Source organism: Chaetodon trifascialis, chromosome 15 (assembly GCF_039877785.1).
Source record: "Chaetodon trifascialis isolate fChaTrf1 chromosome 15, fChaTrf1.hap1, whole genome shotgun sequence".
Taxonomy (NCBI): Eukaryota; Metazoa; Chordata; class Actinopteri; order Chaetodontiformes; family Chaetodontidae; genus Chaetodon; species Chaetodon trifascialis.
Window position 1 is genome coordinate 11,715,807 of NC_092070.1, and position 21,953 is coordinate 11,737,759.

At 42.7% G+C, this 21,953-nt stretch overlaps 2 protein-coding genes across 2 annotated transcripts; one reads left to right on the top strand and one right to left on the bottom strand.

Moving 5' to 3' along the window:
• Positions 1-237: 237 nt before the first annotated feature.
• On the bottom strand, positions 238-6,476 carry nudt9 (nudix (nucleoside diphosphate linked moiety X)-type motif 9). The gene is made up of 8 exons (XM_070981900.1): positions 6,299-6,476; positions 5,361-5,648; positions 5,176-5,265; positions 4,191-4,277; positions 3,946-4,057; positions 3,590-3,736; positions 3,411-3,495; positions 238-2,864 (listed from the first exon to the last, which is right to left on the bottom strand). Exons 1-8 carry the CDS (start codon positions 6,394-6,396, stop codon positions 2,719-2,721), a joined length of 1,053 nt encoding a protein of 350 aa, XP_070838001.1. The 5' UTR covers positions 6,397-6,476; the 3' UTR covers positions 238-2,718.
• Positions 6,477-7,047: 571 nt separating this feature from the next.
• On the top strand, positions 7,048-20,934 carry mapk3 (mitogen-activated protein kinase 3). The gene is made up of 9 exons (XM_070980348.1): positions 7,048-7,566; positions 9,105-9,287; positions 11,822-12,011; positions 12,905-13,021; positions 13,107-13,221; positions 13,656-13,787; positions 14,084-14,193; positions 15,030-15,158; positions 16,965-20,934. Exons 1-8 carry the CDS (start codon positions 7,358-7,360, stop codon positions 15,147-15,149), a joined length of 1,176 nt encoding a protein of 391 aa, XP_070836449.1. The 5' UTR covers positions 7,048-7,357; the 3' UTR covers positions 15,150-15,158; positions 16,965-20,934.
• The last annotated feature ends 1,019 nt before the right edge of the window (positions 20,935-21,953 follow it).

Genomic DNA, 21,953 nt, shown 5'->3' on the forward strand with positions numbered 1-21,953 from the left:
AAATGTAACTGCTGCACTTCATAGTGCAGAAGGTTTTAAGGTTTGCACAAGCATTTAAAGATCACTGCTTCTAAAGACAGCTGATGTTACATGTACTGTAAGACAGTACACAATGTACACTGATCACTTTCAAGACACACCTTTGTTTTAGGAGGAAAATTGCACAAATCAACTCAAGAATTCACAATGTTTCGCAGTTTCAAGTGAGTCCAATGAATAAGAAGAAACACAACATCAGACACTTTGGTGTAGGTTTAATAAGTAAACCCCTCTGGGTTCATTTTCATATTATAGAATATACAGACAATCCAATCAGAAAAGCCATATGTGTAACACTAATTAATAATGTAAGGTGTAATAAGGTATTAATAATGAAGATAATTCAAGTTATTTGATCACTTGATTGTGCAGCATCCAAGTCATAACGCTCTCTCATCCTACCATATATTTATTTTTTGACTTGTACTGACCAGAAGCCAAGAACCACATTAGGCAGAAGTAACCAGAACTTGAAAGCAAAGGTTTTGAAAAGCACACCTGGGGAAATCTGGATGGGAAATACTCTCCCATGCTGCAACAACAAATGCTGTTAGTGCTTCGTCTATAAATGCTCCAGTGGAGCTGGTAAGTGTCTGGGGAGGACTGTGAATCCGCCAGAGCTGAATGTACATCTGCATAGGTGTGAAGATTTTTGGGATTATAATGTGCCGACTGTATTACAGTGAGGTTTGAACCTCCCCACACACAGCTGCTGGTATTGCACATTAATATAATTGAATATCATATCATGGAGGCAAATGTTGTGGGCTGAGCAGCAATGAGAGCAAATAAAAAGGGTTTATAGGATTTGTGGCGCCTCCTAGACCTGTTGAGGACCTAATTCAATGAAGTTCTTCTTGTAAGAGGTTCCTACTGGATAAACCCAATTACAGCATCCTTCTTCTCCCTTTCCCATAAGTGCCCAGTGGGCAAAGCATACAGAATATTCATATCAGAGTTTCTGAAATCTGTTAACTCAGCCAGAGGACTTATTTGTGCAAAATAAGAAAAACAAGATTATGCAGCTATTTCTCACAACTGAAACTAATTTAATCTTAGCTATCCGTTGATGACACAAGTGTCCACATGTTAGTGTTTGCATCATGAATCCTAACGTAACAGACATTTAATGAATAATGTCCCATCCTTTGCCTCATAGCAAAGTATGCCCAGCAGTGAGATGAGCTGTTTCATAAAGGCAAGCTGTTGAGTGTGAAATGGCCTTTGCTTTCCACCGTCTGTCACCACTTGAAAACATGTTCGCCCTCTAGCTTCAGCCTGTCTCAGTTCAGCTTGTTGCACTGCTGGGCTGTGTGGGAAGTTCCAGCACATCTTCATATTCCATTCACATGTAAAGATCAAAGCAAGTCTACACATTTTCATCTTGATCCCCCCATTACACTTAAATCAATGTAATGTGTGTTATGTTCATTGCAGCTCACTGTGTTTGTTCTTCCACGATCACGCTGGGTAAATGTGATCCTTGTTAACAGTGAATAAATTAGCATAATTTGTGCCAACAGAAATAATGTGGTGTGCCACTCAGCGGCATCTTGCATTTTACAGTCTCATACTAAGCTTTTTCTAGGCAGTGAGTCAAAAACTGCAGCCAAGTTTGCAAACTGTGACTTTCATTCATTTCATCCGTTCTGCAAGTTCTGCTATATTAACCTGAAACTTCATTGTCACACTGTTGCTGCATAGTCAGTCAAAAGCTTAGACACATGTTCTCATTCAATGATCTGTCTTTATTTCTATTATTTTCTACATGGAGGATTAATACATCACAACAATGCAAGAACACATAAAATTATGTTTAAGCATTATCAAAGCAAAACATCTTATATATTTCAGATTCTTCAAATCAGCCATTGTTCACCTTGAAGCCAGCTTTGCACGCTTTTACCATTATTTTAAATGGCTTCACGTGGTTGTCACCTGGAATGCCTTTCACATAACAGATGTGCCTTGTCAAAAGCTAATTAGCGGAATTTCTTGCCTTCTTGACTTTTTAAAACATCAAAACACACTTAAGCAGCATGGCTACCACAGGGTTCTGCAGCGACATGCCGTGCCATCTGGTCTGTGCTTTGTGGGACCATCATTTGTTTTTCAACAGGACAAGGAGTCAGAACGCACCTCCAAGCTATGTGAGGACTACTTGACCAAGAAGGAGAATGATGGAGCACTGATTGAGATGACCTGACCTCCACAATCAACCAACCTGAACCTGGCTGAGAGAATGCCAAAGTGTGCAAAGCTGTCATCAAAGCAAAAGGAGCCTACTTTGAAGAATCTAAAATAAAAAACATATTTTGCTTTTTTTACTCTTTTTTTTTTTTGCTTACTGCATAATCCCACATGTGCTCTTTTGCAGTGTTGATGTCTTCAGTATTAATGTAAAATGTAGAAACCAATATAAATTAAGAAAAGCCATTGAATGAGAAGGCGTGTCCAAACTTTTGACTGTACATGAGTGTCAAACTAAGATGCATATTGTGCTTCCACTATTATACCTAAGATCATGTTTGGTATGGGAGGATTCACATACGATTAGGTAAATGGACTGTATATAGGATAAATGTACATGGCAATGCCCAAACATACAGCACACAGAGAGCAATAAGTCTCTTAGTGTTTCTGTCATTGGTATGTCAGAACAGAGTCTTTCATCCTTGGTTACCAGTGGGCTTTCCTCTCTTTGGCAACCAGCTCCAGGAAATGGGAATGACTCGCATAGAGCTGGAAGGACGAATCGACATCAACCCACTTGACCTGTCCTGCGTCATCTCCAGCTTGCAGCGGCAGCTCGCTCACACTGTTGCCTGCAGTAACAGCAAAGATATGTCATTGCTCTACAAAACACGCTGTTTATTGGCCCCAGAAAAACAAGGCAAGTTTTAAAAAGGATAAAAAACCTTCCTCCTAATTACTGATAACCGAGTAGTCTCCCTTGGCCAAACCACAGCACTCTGTTAGCGCTGGAGGAAAGTCTGCCTCCAAAAATGATTGTTCTCATAGTGGAGGAAAACCGCTTTGGCCTGTTGGCATTTAACCCTTAAATTAATCACAATTGTCTTGGTGGGGTGGAATTGTTTTAGTGCAACCGTTGCATGTGAGGAGGCAAGCCCTAGCATTAAAATGGATAAATAAAAAGAAAAGGTAACAGCTGCCAGCTTATCTATGTTTGTATCATTAATAGCCAGGTTAGAGTTCAGGTAACTCGCCATTTCCAGCAATGGTCAGCATGTAGGTTGCTAGTTCGAAAGTTGTTGTTGTTTTCCGTATCGACAGGGATTTTAAAAATGGTAACACACAGATAGAGGATACCCAGATAGCCATGGTCTACATCCAGTGAGTCAGACTAATACCTAAGTCATCATGAAAGTTGACAGCAACTGTCTCCATCCAAGCATTGTCAGTGTTTCTAGGATCATCCACATAGCCTTTGAAGACCTGAAGGAGGAAAAAAAATATTTGAATTTCCTCATAGAAGCACTTGTTTACTAAAATGTGACAGTAAACAAGTGAGAGAGTGTTGATCGCTGACCTGAAACCCCGACGATTTGAACAGTTTGTTGATGCGTTCATGGATTTTTTCTCTCTCTGACGGCGGGACTGCCAACGAGTTCAATGCCTCCTCTGAGAACTCCCGCTGCAGCGTGAGAGAGACCTGCTCCCCAGCGTCTACCATCCCCTGCAAAGCAAGCGCATGCACTCAAACAAAAAAGCAAGTCACAGGAACATCTTACAGGCCTGAGGATCCTTGAACAGCTGTGAGCATATCATGATAGGGGTGATGAAAAGCAAAGCAGAATGGCACAAAGTGTTGGACACACAGTGGAAACAACAGACCTCATCAATAAAGTATGAAAAAGAAAAGTACTGTATAAAAACGCCACTCACCCCAGGAATGGCCCACTCCCCACAGTCTCTCCTCTTGATGGACACAAACTGTAGGACAGGCCGTTTGGAGACTGGGTGATGTATCTTTGCTTCATTGGCATCTACTTTCCATCTGCCAGGGAGTGACATTCATCAAGCCATCAGGCATTTATTACAGAGTTTTACTGAATCACTCTTTAGGTAACTAAACTGAGTAATAAACTATGGTTAACAACCCCGAGTAATACCAGTAAAGAAAAAGTTACCTGGTGACAATGGGATCTGCCGCATGATTGGGTCCCCATCTTCCAAGCAAACCTCTACCAGTCAACCCTGTACGTCCACGTGGATTTCTAAATGAGTAAAAAGTAAATTTGCAAAGATATGTTTTCCAAAAATTAGTTTAAAGTCAAAATAAGCATAAGAAATACTCATACAAACACAAACTCTTTAGTAAAGAGGACATGGAGCATTGTAGACCTTCCAATTATAGACTTAACTTTAAAGAACCAGCTCTCACAGCCCTGCACTGGGCAGTCATCCAGATGTGTTTGGACTACAGCTTTACTAAGTTATGTCTTTGACATTAACATTTAATGAAACCAGATGCTATTAGCACCTAGGTGTACAAAGCCAACTATGCTATTTGCACCCAAAACTGGTTGATTAATGTAATTAAGTAATGTAAATAAATAAATTAAGTCAGCATTGACTTTTGGTTCTACACAGGACTCAAACCCCGGTCTCTTTGCTGGACTTTGCTCCCATTCTTCTATCTCTCCTGGGAACAAGAGACCTGCTACCTTGGCCAGGTCTCTTTTGAATCTCAATGGGATTTCCTGGTTAAATAAAGGTAATAATAACGGTTGTAAATAGCCAAATAGCTGTGGGACTATTCTCATCTGGGTGCAAACAGACACCCTGTTTAATGAAATAACTTCATGTGATGTGAAAGGGTTGCTCATACTACAGGTCCCTCTGAGAATCATCATGCTGGACAGCAGCTTTGTGTAGCTACTGCTATATGAGTGTGAAAGTGTTTGCCATCACATTAAGCATCAGAAATTTTGGTTCGGTCATTTCTTTTGGAGTCCACTTTCGACCCTTCAAGGCTTGAAAATGACTTCATGCAGACGTGGAGTGCCTGTTCTTGAGCAAAACCAACCCAGCTGACAGTGTCATAAACAAATGTTATCTAAATGTTAGGAAAACATTTGTAAGAACCATTTCTCTTGGTACTCAATCACTTACAGTGGCTTTCCCTTTTCCTGTTTGTAGCTGCCCTCAAAGCTTGTCCTATCCACAGTACCATCCACAGCATTGAACTTTGGAGAGAAAGAGCTGCAAAACAAACAGAAGCCATCCAAACAGTCATGAACACACCCCAGCCTGTATAACAGTCAGAATGTCTCACACATCAGGTATTTGTTTCTTACCCAATATCAGGATCTGCCCACACTGGCTTCTTTAATACTGATGGGTCGGTGTGGCTGACTGGATTATATTGCGGCCAGTTCTGACTCCACTCCACCTTGTCATCAGGCACGGGGAAGCGCATGATTTCTGACCCTGGATAGAGGGAGCATCTGGACTTGACATGAAGCGCCGCTGAGGGTGGCATTGTATGAGCACTGGTCACGTAGTGGTTACAGATATTGGTACTGATGGGTCTGATGGTTTGACTGGTTCTGAAAAGATGGGACGACGAGCAGGAGATGGCAGACCTGCAGGGGAGGATATATGAGACATGTAAATCCAGTCAATAAGCCTCGCTCTGCCTTCCCCGCTGCAGCATGGTCCTGGCACACCCCACATGCACTCACATCCACATGCATGGAGGCCTCCTGGCTCTTCAGCAAATTATATAAAATGCACAGCACAAATCTTCTGTCACACACTGATGACATTTATATTCAGGAGGAAACCAGCCACTTAACTGATTGTCACTAGAGAATATCGTGACAGAATGAGAGCTACTGTTACACTGCAATATACATCTGTTGACTAAATTACTCGTGGTTTACTTTATCTAACTCTGAATGATCATTTGTTACATTTTGAAATTCCATATTAATATGACATTAAACAAAAATATAACTTGACTATAATTTTGGGCATAAGCCACGTCAAAATACAGAACATTGGTCATAAATACAGTTAGCTAATGGTTACGTCTACTGTAATATTGACTTCAATCGTATCGCCTGGGTCAGCTAGGATTGCCTGTGATACCAGAAATACTTTTTCCTTTGACAGAAATACTGCAACACATAACTATGTGCACTTTGGCTTACGCTGTTGTCTTAAAGCAGAAACTGTACCATTATGTAATAGCTTCTGGCCACATCTTTATAACTAACGTTACTGTCCATACCTGACTCCGGGGGTGCAGACGGTATACGGCAGTCCGAAGAGTGTGAGCGCTAGATGAATCCGGCCGATCCAGTCCTGTCGCAGAAGGAGACGTACCATGCCCCAAGCCAATAAATCAATAGTACAACCGCTTCAACAAGGAGCACAAAGTAACCAGGAAGTAAACGGCCCGGCGCGGTGACGTCGGCAGAGGGGTGGGGTCACAACAGTGGCACTGTTTCCATAGTGATAATATTGAACATTAATTGATTAAACTGTCTCTCCTGCAAAGGATGAAATCAAAGTTAAGTAACAAACGTTGTAACAATTGACAAATATGTCAATTTTGAAATTAGTATTCTATATTTTTGTATCTATAACTTATTACAAACTTTAAAAAGCGCCATTTGGTAACACTTTTTGTTTCGTTTCTTGTATCTTATTTTCCATTATCTGAATCGTGATACACAGTAAAGTCCTCATAGCTGTAAACAAAAAAGCCTCACCTGTGGGTACAATGCTATAACAGGAGGTTGGTAGGTGTTATTGAGTGTACAAGCCACCTATAAGTCAACACTCGAGGTTCAGGGAAAGATAACCAAGAAAAAAATCCATAAAATGACTATTTGATCATCTAGTCTGTTGTTTTTTGTCACTACAAGCAGCATGCAACACATTTCGGCACGCCCACTCGCCATTGTTGCATGTTTTTTTTTTCTTTTTTTTTTTTTTTTTTTTTTGCAGATTGCGTTTGTTTCGTTTTCACAATGCAGCTGAGTTGGCGGTGCCTCGAGACAACTAGCGCGACTCCGCCCAAACAAGTCACCCCAGCAATCATATCTAACGCATCTGTGTTACCGTAGTTTGGCACGCGCATTTACGCTCGGTGCTGAGACCAAATCCGTGCGCGCGCACGAAATCCATTTACTCCTCAGTAGTAGAGAGGGCCCCGATCGAGTTGCTTTTCTCCGTCAATCAAACAGTCAGTTAAAGCCTCGGGAAAACGTTAAACACTGCTGAGAGCGGCGGCGGTCCTTCGGTGAAACTCACTGACAGAGCAGGAGCGGTTTGGAGAGGAAGAATGGCGGATTCAAGCAGCACTGCAGCGGTCGGGGCCGCAGGCTCCGACAGCGCTGCTGCTGCCGGGGCGGCTGGCACGGTTGCGCATGATGGAGCGCCCGCATCGGGGGCCAAGCCGGGGTGCGAGTCCGTGAAGGGCCAGCTGTTTGACGTGGGGCCCCGCTACACGAACCTGTCTTACATCGGGGAGGGGGCTTATGGAATGGTTTGGTGAGTTGTGCTTGCCGTCTCTGTTGGGCCATCGTAGTATCTAAATCAAAAGTGCTAGCTAACGTCAGCTGTTTGTTTGCAAATACTGTCAGTCAGATAACCTCAGCTGCTGTGTTCAACAAGCGTTGTCCAGTATCTGTTAATGCTATCACGATGTATGTGTTTAAAACAGCGACCCAACACTGAGGCATTTTTTTAACCTCGGTAAAACCCATGTTGTGGTTAGCAGGTTAGCTGACTAGCTACAGGCGTGGCTATGAGCTTTGCAGGAAACAAGATTGGGAGTGATTGCGCAGGACGTCGTTGCTGTTCGATGAAAGCGCTTTTGCAGATTGCATTTGACCGCAAATTTGAGTTAGTTATCGCTGTGGCCGTTTTCTACGTGCGGTATCAGTCTCTCAGTCACATTCATCTCTGCCTGAAGGCTGACTGCTAAACATTCAGCCTGCAGCAGAGCTGCTGCAGAGGATGCGAGTGGGATTTGTCGGTTGTCCCGAGGCCTCTCCTCGTGTTATCGCTGTATGTGATCTACAGCTTTGTGTGTACACGTTAAGCAACCCTGTTGCACTTGACATCGATGCCTAGTCATCGCAATCGAGGCAGAACTGTTAACCCAATCAGATGTGACAGCATTGCGTGTCTGTGCAAAGTGAATGGTGGCATGAGAGCAGGGCCCGCACGCGTCCAGCAGGACGCGCCGTGTAGAGCCCTGTCATTTCCAAACAGGAGGGTGACAGCACCGTGCTTATTTGTTTGTGCCATCGCGGTCATGTGATCCCACTGTTGCAGCATTTGGTGTTTGTAAATAAACATTGTCAACACCCACTGGCTGGTACAGTGAAGGAAAACTAGGGTTCAGTCACATGATTTACACCAGCGTCAAAGCTGTCTGTTCATTTTCATTCAGGCACACAGATATTTTGTGACAAATGTGATTTTTAAACAATGCTTACATCCAGTGCTGTTTCTTCATTTCACTGTATTTCAACCACAGAAGAAGGTTCACAGGTGTGTGAACATGCCCAGTTTATGCAGTGTCTTGTGCAATAAGAGAACACGCTTTCACTCATAGGAAAGATGTGATGTAACTGTTGTTCCTGTTGAGGGTGGCTGTGTAAAAATCTGTCTTGGCCATTTTTTTTTCCAGTAAAGGGCGTTTGGTAATCACTTATGGACTTGATGGAATTTTTTTTTCTTTTATTTTTTTGTAATTTAGACCCCAAACCCAACAGGAGGATTACCAGTAAATGCGAGGGCTCCAAAACAGAAACCATTTACAGCTGCTCTCAGCACTGCCTGCTTTCCATCTACTCTACACCTACACCACACTCACACTGCACCTACAGTCAGGCCTACACCTACAGTGCTTCACGACATATCGCTCCGAAAAGAAGTGTCACATGTGCATCTTGGCAGTCTGCAACGCCCTTTTTGGAGCTCAGCATTAGCCCAGTTTCTGATACCGTCATTGTGTGTGAATTGTGCAGTGTGTAATATGAGACCTGTTTTGTGCTTCTTTCCACATCCACCCTGTGCAGCTCTGCTCTGGACAATATGACGAGCCAGCGCGTAGCCATCAAGAAAATCAGCCCGTTTGAGCACCAGACGTACTGCCAGCGCACACTGAGAGAAATCAAGATCCTGCTGCGTTTCCACCATGAGAATATCATCGGCATCAACGATATTCTCAGGGCACGGCACATTGATAACATGAGGGATGTGTATCCTTTTAAGCTTTATTAGATTAAACTAAATATATATATATGTGTGTGTGTGTGTGTATAGATAGATAGATAAACTATGAGACAGTTATGTTGCTCTTGATGTTTTTTGGCCAGACAAGCTAAACTAAAAGGCTAAATATGTAATCTAAATATAAATATAAACAATTCAGATGTTTTGAGGAGCTGGGTGCCACTGATAGTTATTCTAAATCTACAGTTTGTACACTCAGATTTTTTATGTTGAACCTAAGTTCATGCAACAGACATTTAAAGTAGTTTATCCATGTTACTGCATTCTTGAGTTAAGAATAAGTACTCTGTATAGGCACAAATGCCAGCAATTGCTCAATCAAAGTGCTTATCTAACACCTGCTTATCTATTGTGGCTAGTTTATGTTCAACTCTTATGAGTTACAGTACCCACATAATTCAGGTCAGACCTTTCAGACAGCCGGCAGAGCAGCTAGCAGAGCAATGTAGGCACTGCCGGTCAGTGAGTTGCTGCTTTCTCTGTGAAAAGCTGCTTTGTCCACTGAAAGGAAATGTGTGGTGTATTCTTGTTTTGATCTCTTTAGTTGCTCCACTATGTTGTATTTTGTTGTTGGGGATTTGTGATGAATTCTAATGAGGGCAGATGTAACCAAATGAAGGCACTGACATGGGTTAGTGGTTCCATTCTGGATGAAGCTCAGATTGTAGGAGCGCTGCATGCTAGGGTCTCCTATATGAGCAAGACTAAGGGCACAAACATGAGCCAAGCAAGGATGCAGACACTTAGAGCCATGCAAGATCAATTTCCTGCTTTGTTGCATTCTAGTGTGTCACCTAAAAAGCCTTAAAGGTGCAATGCATAAGAATCGGCCACCTGTTGAAGGTTGCTGCTCACCATACTCTTTGCCATTGATATCTTTGGCTGTAGCTACTAGCGTGAAACAACAAGAGAAAGCTGACCTGTTCTGTTTTAGGTTCCCTTCTGCTCAAAACAATCACAGCTGACTAGTTTGTTGAAGCTCTAGCTGAACATGTCCGTACAATGGATTAGTTACAGAGGATGCCTTTATCACCTCCTCAATAAGACAGGCAAGTAAGTGCAAACATAAATACCAATAATGTCCCAATAGAAATGTTCTGATTAGCTCTAAATATCTTGAGGACTGAATTTTGTTATCTAAGAACACTTATTTATGTTCACTGGGGTCAGGTGCTTGGGCCTACTGGGCCTGGTGTTGTCATTTGCGGCCCCATACTGTACTTGTGTTAACCAAGTTTGTGACCTCAGAGTGGTGCAGTCATGCCAGCAGCTCAGTGAGCCCGTACTTTGAGCACAATGGTGCGTTGAGCTAAATGCTACTGCTGATGTTTGGTGGTTATAATGTTTACCACTTTCACCATCTTAGTTGACAAACACAAAGTACAGCTGAGGCTAATGGGAATGTCATAAGTTTTGCAGGATTGTAACCAAAGTATAGGAGAAATTGAATTTTTGGCCTGATAGGTGGAAAATTATGACAAGTTATTACAAGTCGTCCTGATGTGGACATAAATGTCATGTTCACTGATATTTTATGGCAGTCCATCCAGTAGTTTGTATGGCATTTTGCTCAAAACCACAAATGTGAACCTCATGGTCGCAATAGAGCAGCGGTGGAGAATGTCCAGCCTCCAGGCTGTGTGCGACCCACAAGACCGTTTGATCCAGCCCACGAGGGATTTCATAAATACAAAAAAAGAAACTGAAATCTGAAAAAAATCTCCGGTCAGCTTTTACTCTTTTTTTCTGTAATAGAAGGAAATAACACAAAATAGTAGGCTAACGGGCTGCACGGTGGCGCAGCAGGTAGTGCGCGTGCCTCACAGCAAGAAGCTCGCCGGTTCGATTCCCGGGTCGGGCCTTTCTGTGCGAAGTTTGCATGTTCTTCCCATGTTGTCCCATGTTCTTCTTCCCTCTCCGGGTACTCCGGCTTCCTCCCGCGGACCAAAAACATGCTCATTAGGTTAATTGGTGACTCTAAATTGCCCCTAGGTGTGAGTGTGAGTGTGAATGGTTGTGTGTTTGTGCCCTGCGATCAGCTGGCGACCGGTCAAGGGTGTACCTCGCCTCCCGCCCGTTGACAGCCGAGATAGGCTCCGGCCCCCCCGCAACCCCGAAAGGGATAAGCGGCATAGAAAATGGATGGATGGATGGATAGTAGGCTAACATGTCCTTCCCTGGTGGTCCCTGAATGCAACACGCATATAGCAGGTTATGTTGATGATCAATGGCATGCATCATACGCTTATATATTACTAACCAAGATGAAAGTGTAGAGAACATGATGGGAAAAAAATCATTGTACCCAGAAGCTGGAGGTTTAAACAAAGGTAGATATAATATAAAGTATGGCTCAGCAGTTTTTGATTTGACTTTACTCATAAACTTAAGTCTGAATAATTTAGGACAATGTTGAATTAGCTCTCGGAGCGGTCCTTATGTTTCTCCTGTTGTCAGTGGATACTTGTCGCTGTCCTCCTTGACTCGCGTGTCCTTCCAGCTACATCGTGCAGACTCTGATGGAGACGGATCTGTACAAGCTGCTGAAGAGCCAGAAGCTAAGCAACGACCACATCTGCTATTTCCTTTACCAGATCCTGCGAGGCCTCAAGTACATTCACTCGGCCAATGTGTTGCACCGTGACCTCAAGCCCTCCAACTTGCTCATCAACACCACCTGTGACCTCAAGGTCAACACACACACACACGCACACACACACACACAGCATTGATATTTTAGGTGATGGTGGATTTTACACATCTGAATGCTTTGCACAGTATTTTTAAACATTTGTTGAAATCCTGCATTTATATATTGTGAATTTCACTGCAGGTATTAAGCATTACCTGACAAGTGTTAAAAAGATTTTAGTTGTAAAGTCAAATGTTTATTTTCAGTAATCATCTTGCACAAGAACCATATTGCTGATTTAAACACTGGTACCAGCAGCAACTTAGACCATCTCTCAACAAGATTGAAAAGGAATCTGAGGAATGTAGGATGCGGCTGATGAATTGACCCAAGCCCTTCCTTGTTTACCACGGATCCCCCAGTTATTTCTCTATATGATCCAGATTTTCAGCCTTGACTTATTCTTATGCCCGTAAGAGTTTCATGACAACACAGAGGAGCCTGGTTGCCTCCACTAGAGTCCTGTTGGTCTGTGTGTGTCTCATATGGAATTGACTTCACTACTTTTAATCTAAGTTAAAGATACTTCAGGATAACCGCTCACTGTGCACTAAACACTGAATGAAATTTTGCTTTAGCAGATGCTTCATATTAAATGATTCACAGTTGGGTTTGGATGCTAGAAACTGTTCCCTGAAGGCGTTTCCCTTTCCTGATTCCACTATTGTTCTCAAGTGTTTGTTTCTTATGTTAGCAGATAGCTCGCCAAACTCGAAGGGGCCAGAAGTGAAACACTGCTGAACTACAATTGAATTTATTATTGGACATCTGCACAATCAAACTGAATATCATTGAAGTACACAACATACAAGTGATGACATAAAGTACATCTGTGACATAATCTACAACAGAATGATGTTTGTGACCTCTGACCCTTTGTGTCATCCTCAGATCTGTGACTTTGGCCTGGCACGGATAGCCGACCCCGAGCACGACCACACAGGCTTCTTGACCGAATACGTGGCCACACGTTGGTACAGGGCTCCAGAAATCATGCTCAACTCAAAGGTAGGTGTCTGAGGAACCGAGCTGCACTCTGCATCAGAGTGGATGGCTTCTTGGTTTGTTGACTGTACGTGTGTTTGTGTCTCAGGGCTACTCTAAGTCCATTGACATCTGGTCAGTGGGCTGCATCCTGGCTGAGATGTTGTCCAACAGGCCCATCTTTCCCGGGAAGCACTACTTGGACCAGCTCAACCACATACTGGGTAAGACCGAGTTTCCACTCATTTCTACAAGATGTTAACGCTGTGACCTTGGCTGAAGCACCTGTTACATTCATCAGTCATTTTTATTTGCAAGTCGATCATTCACGTTGGCATCAAGTCTGATTTTCTTGTGTTTTTCCTCTTTGTTTTGTTTGTGATCCTTGAAATTACAGCCAATTTAAACAGCTTGTACATATGACCTTTACAGTATCACTCAACTTATGAAAAGTGAATGTGCATAGTTTCTGTCTTACAAAAACAACAAAGTAATTAGATGTGATTGAGCTGAAAATGGGGTGAGCGTTGGACCTTCTTTGGTGGCATTTATGGAGGATTTTCATCACACTAACAGCACCATCTGCCCCATAGACCACCAGCATATGGCTGGCCGTCAGCCACATTAAAAGATGTCTCTCACTCTCCTCTGTGTGTAGGTGTCCTTGGCTCTCCATCTCAAGAAGATCTGAACTGCATTATCAACATGAAGGCAAGGAACTACCTGCAGGCCCTGCCTGACAAACCCAAGGTCCCCTGGGAAAAGCTCTACTGCAAGGCTGACTCTAAAGGTATGGAATTCATTTATAAATCTGGAATATGAAGGGGGAGAAAATCAGAAAAAAGGCCTTCTATGGACGGGTGTAGATTTGAATTACAATTTATGTGCACTCCCAATGCTATTGTCCATGTATACACTGAATACACTGAATAAAATAAGTAAATAAGTGGAAATAGTGCAATATTTGGTTGTTTCAATATCTGTTCAAATAAACATTTTGACAGTGAAATAAAATAAGTTGTATTTCATATCACATGCACAACCTGGTGACTGAACTAACAAAAGCTTTTGACTCATCTAATGCAGCTCTGGACCTGCTTGGCCGCATGTTGACCTTTAACCCCATCAAGCGCATCAGTGTGGAAGAGGCCCTGGCTCATCCTTACCTGGAGCAGTACTACGATCCCTCAGACGAGGTAGGCGCAGATGGAGCCACCGTATCAAGCTGATTTGTGAATTATTCTACTTCTACAGTGAAGTTGTAAGAGATGAAAAGCTGTGGAATATTGGCCTGGAGGAATGTGCTCAGTGAAGAAAGTTTTTTAAAGCTAAAGACTCAACTTGTAAGAACGGCAGCCTTTGTAAGATCAGTTTATCAATATTTAAACTGCACAGAGAAATTTGCACAAACTGAAGAACGACAACAGCAGGTCTTACGTCAGTTTTGAGATTTGCACAAATGTTGGAGGCAGAAGGGCTTATTCATTCAAACACGTTTGTCATTGTTTTCGACCGAGAGCCAGGACTTCACTGTGTGCCGGGAATCCTCTTAGCTGTGTTTGGAATGCAATCAGTATTAAGTTTTGCTCCATGCTTCGGCTTGAGAGATGTTAGAGAATGTAATCGCTAATCACGTCACATCTTATGTCAGCAGAGAAGGAATCCAACTACTACGCTGCACTGTGCCATAGAAATCAGTGTGTTTGAGCACAGCTTTCTCAAGGCGGTGCAGCAGTGTTTGTGGAAATACTGCTTTCATTGAATTGCTCCTCCATTTGCTCTTGTTGTATCCTGATCACACTGTACTGCACTGCTGTGGCTACATAAATCCACTTGGCAGCAGCAGTCTTAAAGCCTTCAAACCACTACTTCCAGATCATAAGCTGCTGCTGCTGCCTCTTACAAGTTTAATAACTCTGCAGCAAGTTGCAACTGTGTAACACAACTCACCTCTCACTTTTACCAGCAGACTTTCTTTTAAAGCTAGATGTGAGCTTGTGGTTGAAGGTTTGTACAATGTGTCTGTGTGTAGCCAGTAGCAGAGGAGCCCTTCACTTTCTCCATGGAGCTGGATGACCTTCCCAAGGAGAAGCTGAAGGAACTGATCTTTGAGGAAACGGCTCGTTTCCAGGAAACCTACCAGGGCTCCTGAGACCCGCAGGTATGTGAAAAGGCCAGTGACCTCACACCAAACACACAGTCAGGGCGACACAGGGTTCTGCTGTCACAAATTTAGTATACGAATATGTACTTTGGAAGATTTTCCCTTGCTTTTCTTGACACAAACTAGTTGGTTTAGTGTCACCACCTAGCATTGGCCAGCTTCATGGAAAGAAATGGCAATTTATTTTTGATTCTCAGTATTCAGCACATATAGCAACAGACCAAGCTAGTTTTCTTGGTTTAAAGTCCCAGCAGCTTTATCTGAGTGATTAGCAGCATGTTCTGTTAAAGAGAGAAAAACGTAAACAAACTGCAACATAAGTCAAGAATCAACCGCTTTAAGTATCAGTTCATGTCAGAAAGCTGTACTGAAAGCTGGTTCACCCCATGCCTGATTTTTTTTTTTTTTTTTTTTTCCATAAGAGCTCTGAATAGACTTTGTGGTGGTTTGAGACCACTAGATGCCAGTGGAGCAAATGCCTTTTATGCATTCACTCAAACCCTGCAGCTTCCACCAGCCAGTTAAAAGACGACAGTAATTGTACGCATGCGGCAGAAATCGATGGTTGGTGAGTGTTGTGATTAGACAAAAGCGGCCAGATGTGGGCTAAATGGGTTATCTAAAAATGACACTCACACTCGGTCCGGGTTCATCAAAAACTGTTTATTTAGACCGAGTCTGGCCTGGTTTGACACAGGTCGAGCTGTGTGCATGTTCTCAAAGACAGTCTACTGGACAGAGTGGAGGAAGGCCCTTTTATTAAGACAACAAATGATCATCTCCAGAGCGATGATGTCCAGTAAACGGCCTTAATGTCCTGCTGCTATTAGCATGCATAATATTTGACTTTTGAGAACATGATGTGCTCTCAAAGTAGTACTCTTCAGATCCATCCCTGACACACACTAACGTAGCTAAACCCATGATCTGTTCCACATTTCCACCACAGACAGTACTCTTAAATGACAAGACCTTTCTTGGTCTAAAGAGGCTGTAGTATTTATTAACTGTAACCTCTACTATAAATTTACTGCCAGTTTGACGACTTCCTGCTCACCTTTTCCTCTGCTCTGCTCGTATTCACCGTCACATTACATACTGAGCTGTGCTGCTCTTTGAACAACAAGAACATGATAGAGGACACCAAATGTTTCATATTCTCTCAGTGTCTTGTTGTTTATTACAGCAAGGATATGAGCTTTGTTTGAGGAGAGAAAAGACTGCAGGCAGCAAGACAAAAGGCTGCTGGAGGAAAAAACTCCACCATCAGAGCGCAGACAATGAGACGACTGTGATTGGTCCACATCTCTCTGATCAATCAACAGGCTGCAGTGTTTGTTGCTCCACCGTTAGGTACTGTGTTAGTGTGCTTGGTACCTCAACAGCGGGCTGACAAAAACAGGATGGAGTGGAGTGGTTCTGTTGGTGTTCTGTTGGTGTAATGAACTGACATGAACCGGACACCTTGGTGGAATTGTGGCTGTAGAGCCACACGTGTTTATTTCATCAAAAAAGCCCAGATTTCAGTCTCTAAACACTGACCATCTCAATCACCACCTTATTGTTTATTTGGAGATCCACACAAAGGTGAAAGTTATTACCTGAGCTGTCCATTGTTTGTATACTTCTTGGTAGAAATTTCTCTGGATGTTGTTTTCTGCAGTTCTTCAATTGAATTTGTGACTCTAATGGACGTTTCTGCTACATCCTCGTATCTTAGCGAACGGTGAGTGAGTCAGATCCTGTCCTACGGGAGCTAACGGCCCTAAGTGCATTTCTTTTTTTCTTTTCTTTTTTTTTTAGCCCTGAAGAGTGGCAAAGCCACACAGAGGCTTGGACCAAGAAGACCCCAAACGACATGCTAAAACAAAAGAAAAATGCATCTTCAAGCAACCAACAAAAAGAGAAAACAAGAAATATGAACATTTAACTGCTTATCTTTCCATTTCTACTGCAAGAGAGCTAAGTCTAACTTTGATTTCTGTGGTTGGGTGGGGTGGTAGGGTCTGGCGTACTCATACTGTTTCAGTTTTATCCATGTTGGACTCTCCCTCCTCTCACCTGTTTGACGTCCTGCCTCATACTGTCCCGTCTACAGTAACTCTCTCGTCCCGATCAAACCCTTTCTTTCTCCTCTCCTGCACCTGTCGCTGATCTGTCTGTCTGAGCTCTCCTCTCTCTGTCGCTCCCTCTCATATAAACACATACTACTGTATTAACCAACACCGTAACTCTCTTGTCTTGATCCATGTAAATTCCAACCGGGAAAAATTGAGGGCTAAAGAACGGGGGATGCTAATCAGGTGTGTGTATGTATATACAAAAATATAAAAGCTTTTGTTTTTTTTTTCTTTTTAAGTGTGCTTGTCGCAGTTCTTGTTTGTACATCGTTGTTCGAGTGTTTTCGGATCAGTTCAGTCGTATTTGTATGTTTTGGGGTTTATATTTGGTAGTCATTTTTCGAAAAACTTGATTTCAAGACAAACATACAATGTTTTAGTGGCATGTTGGCAGGTTTATAGATTTCTTTGTTGTCGCTCTCCCCACCCCCCTCCTAAAAACAAACTGTGTATGATGTTCATATGAATGCATGCATTCCTGAAATTAACCAAAGTGGCAGAGAGATGTGAGAAACTTAGCTGGGGAGCAACGAAAGAATATCTGTCGTAGTTTTGAATTGTACCTTAAACACGTTTCTTTATACATGACTCATACCAAGAGTAGACAAAGGTGAACGCGCTCGTCATTTATGGAAAGTTGGTTATATTTAGGAGGCGCTATATGATTGGAACAAAGCGAAATAGCATGAGATATAGTTTGTATTGCGTGCTCATTCAGATATTACAGCAGTGACAGCTAAGCCCCATTTTCCAGGACGTTCACAGTACTTCATGGCACCATATCAAAGCTGTTTTGTTTTTTTTGCCCAACAGTCTCCAAATTAGCAACACACGTGAGAGTCGGAGATTTGAATCATCAGAAATGTAACGATCAGGAGCTACCTGAAGTTTTATAGTGGAAGATACTGCCAGAATGCTGATGTGAGACGCTAGTGTAACATTACTGTGTTGTCCACACTTGACCCTAGAATATCCCTTTTTCTTTGAAATACAACCAACATCAAATAGCTGATCCAGTGTCAGTATCACATTCCTATATTAAATCACATTTCAGTTACAAACGCATAGCAGCTGACTGGTTGACTGCTCGTCTCACAGCATTACTGAAGCTCTCAGCTGTCATTCCTCAGCGTATCTTCAATCCTAAATTTCCAGAGCCATGTGTACGGAGCCCATAGAGTATTCTGGAAAATGGGGCCTGGTTAACATCAACCTTTCCATCCTACCGTGCTATTTTTGTTCTGCATTTCAGCTGCCATTTGACCCAGGACAACTGTGTGCCGTCAAACGTGTACGCAGGCTGGAGCCGAGCTGTCAGCAGAGGCCCAAACCTAAAATTTCTGCACGAAATTTCATGAAATTTAAGTGACTACATGTGAATGCAGCATACAGAAGAGCAAATTGCACTTTCCAACAAAGCCTTTTCAGATTAGGATTGTTTTGGCTCATTGACGTGAGCGTTGAAAATGGCCTGAGTTTTCTGGAGTCTGTCGTTGCAGCTTAGTGTTCACCACTTGCAAACTGTTACAAGAACAGCTCCTTTTTTTTACAACTACTGAGAAAACTGCATGTGTTGCTGAAAAATGCTGCGTTCGTGTCATATTGATACGGACGATCGACTTGCGAGCGTTCTTTGGCTGATGTGTCCAAGTTTGTTTTGCTCTCAGGCACTTATCTTTTAGTCAGTGCCAAGTCGGATATATCAGAGCTTTCAGAGACGTCGTGGCTTGAGAGTGGACGTGAGCGCTGTGTAAAAGTCAGAAACTCGTAATCACAACTCCGATATGACTTGAATGCAGCGTAATCAACAACAAAATGGTCAAACTCAGGAATGTCAGAGTGCTGCACAGCTATTCCTGCTCAGTGCACAGCCAAGCAGCCATCACCCCTTCATGGTTGTACAGCATATATCCCAGTTCCTGCGCTCCTGTCGGCTTCTCATGTTTCTTCGAGTGTGTGCATGTGTGTTATTACCTGTGTGCATTGTTCCTGTCAGCCGTGAGTGTGTGCTCCCTCCTCTCTCTTCGCTCTGGACGTGACTGTACTAACAGCTGCTTGTTGGAGCACCACCTGCAGGTCCAGCTCAGTCACCAGCTTTGCCTGCACCAGTTTTTGCCTGTTGCACTGGGACCAGTAGAGGAGCCCCCAGTTTGGACCAACACATGCACTGGATCCCCTCTGCGTCGGGGCAGGCCCGTGATGCTTAGAGACTCCAGATCTGGAGCGCTCACCGGCCTCGCCCACTCGTCCGCAGAGCCATTGGTTTGTTTTTTCTGTCTCGGGCTCGAGCCGCGTCGTAGGCTGTTTCTCAGAAGCCATAGCCAGCACTCTGGGATCGGTGTGAGGCTTTTTGGTGCATGTGGGGATTTTCATCCTTTTGTTCAACCCCCCCTGACTCTGACCACGCTTTACTTAAAAGGGCTGCCTCCCCTCTTCTCCTTCTCCTCCTCCTCCTCCTCCTCCCCTCCTCCTCCCAACCGTGTCTGCTTCTCCTCAGTGGGACTGACTTTGCTGCCACTTCTCCTCCTCCTCCTCCCCTCCTCAGAAAACCATTGCCTGGATCATAGATCATGGATGGCCACACAAGCAGGGAACTGACTGCAATCATCACTCAATCAGCACGCCTGCACTTTTGTCTCTCCAGCCACACTCTCTCCCCTTCAAGGTTGTTGTTTTGGTTCACTCCCCGTCTTGCATCCTCTTCGTTCAGCTTTAAGTTTCACCTGCTGTGTGTGTGTGTGTGTGTGTTAAGACTCATTGATGGTCTGCAGTAATTTGTCTTTGTCCAAGTGTTTGTGTATCTGCTCCTCAGTAACATAAAGCCAAGACTCCTTTTGTCCTGTATGTGTGTGTGTTTTGGAAGTGTGTCGTGTTTCGTCTCCCTGCAGTTACCTGTGCTTTTACATCTGTGAGACTTTTTTTTTTCTTACACCAAAACAGTCGCACAGATATTTTCTATGTCCAGGCCATGCTTGCTTTTTTTTTTTTTTTTTTCCTCTTCAACCTGCCACCAGACCAAACATCTCACTGGGTAACCATGGGAACAAACCAAGAGGACCACATTTTGCAATCCTCCTGACATGCTCGCACACACACTTCCTCTCTCTTTCTGAGGAGTGTATCTGTGTGTTTGTGAAAAGTTGCACTTAAACACACCATAAACATTCAGAGTATCAACGAGTCTAAAGGCCTGTCGCTAACAAGGCCTGTTACCAGATATTGTTGTTTTTAAATGGCTGTTCTTATTATTGCTATTGTTGTTATATTGGTGAGTTGTTGTATTTTCTTTCTTTCTTTCTTTCTTTCTTTCTTTTTTTTTTTTTTACATAAAAGGGAGTTAAAGTTGTATCATTTTTTTAAATATTAGGATGTTTTTATTTGTATTTTTTTCTTCGTTATTTCTCTTATGGGCGTGATTATTATTGGCAGTGTTTTCAATCTTTCTGAAACCTTTCTTTTGGTTTTTTTTTTTGATTTCCCCTCCAAGATCTTATAAGGAATTATTTTAAAAGAAGATTTAAGTAGATTGTCAAAGAGATATGAGTTATTGAGGGTTATAGTCTGTATATTCATGGGTATTATGAATTAAACGATTAACAAAGAAACAGAATTATATACATATAATTAAATAAAATTTCCTGATACTGTTGCAACTGTTTGTTGTGGTCTTTTGTTTTTCAGCTCCTTTTGCCTTCTGTCACTGAACTCCAGTGCCCGGTTTCACAAAGAAAGACTTTGACTACAGCTTAGATCTAACTAATAGACTTCAGATACACACCAGAGTAAGAAAGTGGTAGATAGTTGGATTGGTAAGATCACAACCATTGCATGAAGGGGCTGTAAATTTTCCTTGTCAAAAAGCAAATCAAACATCTAGAATACACAAAACGGCATCAAAACGACCCCAATGTGATACAAAACTGCTAGAAAATGATTCAAAACTATTGTAAAATCACATAAGACTGCTCACAAAGTGACCACAAATCATGCAAAATTACAAAGACGTGAAAAAAAAGGATGCAAAATAACTACAAAGAGACACAAAATTGCCTCAAAGTAATGCAAAACAATCACAAACAGATGCCAAATTACCAGAAAAATAACAACTACAAACAAACCCAGTCTGGATGTGTTGCTCCAGTGAGGGAGGGTGTGTGTGGCCTTTAATGTGTGTGTCCAGGAGCCCGATGTCTCATAATCCAGCCGTGCTTCTGGCATCTATTCACTGACATTATCTCATATTAGAATATTTTCAATGTTACTTAAAAAGGTGTAGTGTAAAGTGTATTATTGCCAAGAATCTGAAACCCTTCAACCATTCTAAAGTTTCTAAACCTGCTCTGTTCACTCATCCTTCATGAAAAGACACTTTAGTGGTGTGAAAGTGGAACAGTGCAGAGTCCAGCAGGTCAGAGTGTGTGTGCAGTGCGGAGCTGTCCATGCTGTCAGGACTCGCAGTGACGCGCCGGTCAGCAAAGCGTCCTGATGAAAACGACTGACGATGTCATCACAGACACCGTTCAGCAGGTGCCACTGTTTGTTACCATGGAAATGCTGGATGGCGAGTGTCATTGAGTGTTACCATGGAAACATGGCTCTTAGTTCTCAGCCAGCTTGGGGATTGGCTGGTTAACTTTTTGCACTTCTAATAAGTCTGTCTGTTTGTCTAAAG

Bases quoted from the DNA above. Each gene is read 5' to 3' on its own strand.
- nudt9 (XM_070981900.1), bottom strand. From the start codon at position 6,396: ATGGTACGTCTCCTTCTGCGACAGGACTGGATCGGCCGGATTCATCTA. The intron at 5,266-5,360 runs GTAAGAAACAAA...TTTGTTTTGCAG, and splicing joins TGGGCAGATCCTGATATTGG to CTCTTTCTCTCCAAAGTTCA. The intron at 3,737-3,945 runs GTGAGTGGCGTT...CTTGCTTTGCAG, and splicing joins GGGAGTGGGCCATTCCTGGG to GGGATGGTAGACGCTGGGGA.
- mapk3 (XM_070980348.1), top strand. From the start codon at position 7,358: ATGGCGGATTCAAGCAGCACTGCAGCGGTCGGGGCCGCAGGCTCCGAC. The intron at 12,012-12,904 runs GTCAACACACAC...TGTCATCCTCAG, and splicing joins ACACCACCTGTGACCTCAAG to ATCTGTGACTTTGGCCTGGC. The intron at 13,222-13,655 runs GTAAGACCGAGT...CTCTGTGTGTAG, and splicing joins CCAGCTCAACCACATACTGG to GTGTCCTTGGCTCTCCATCT.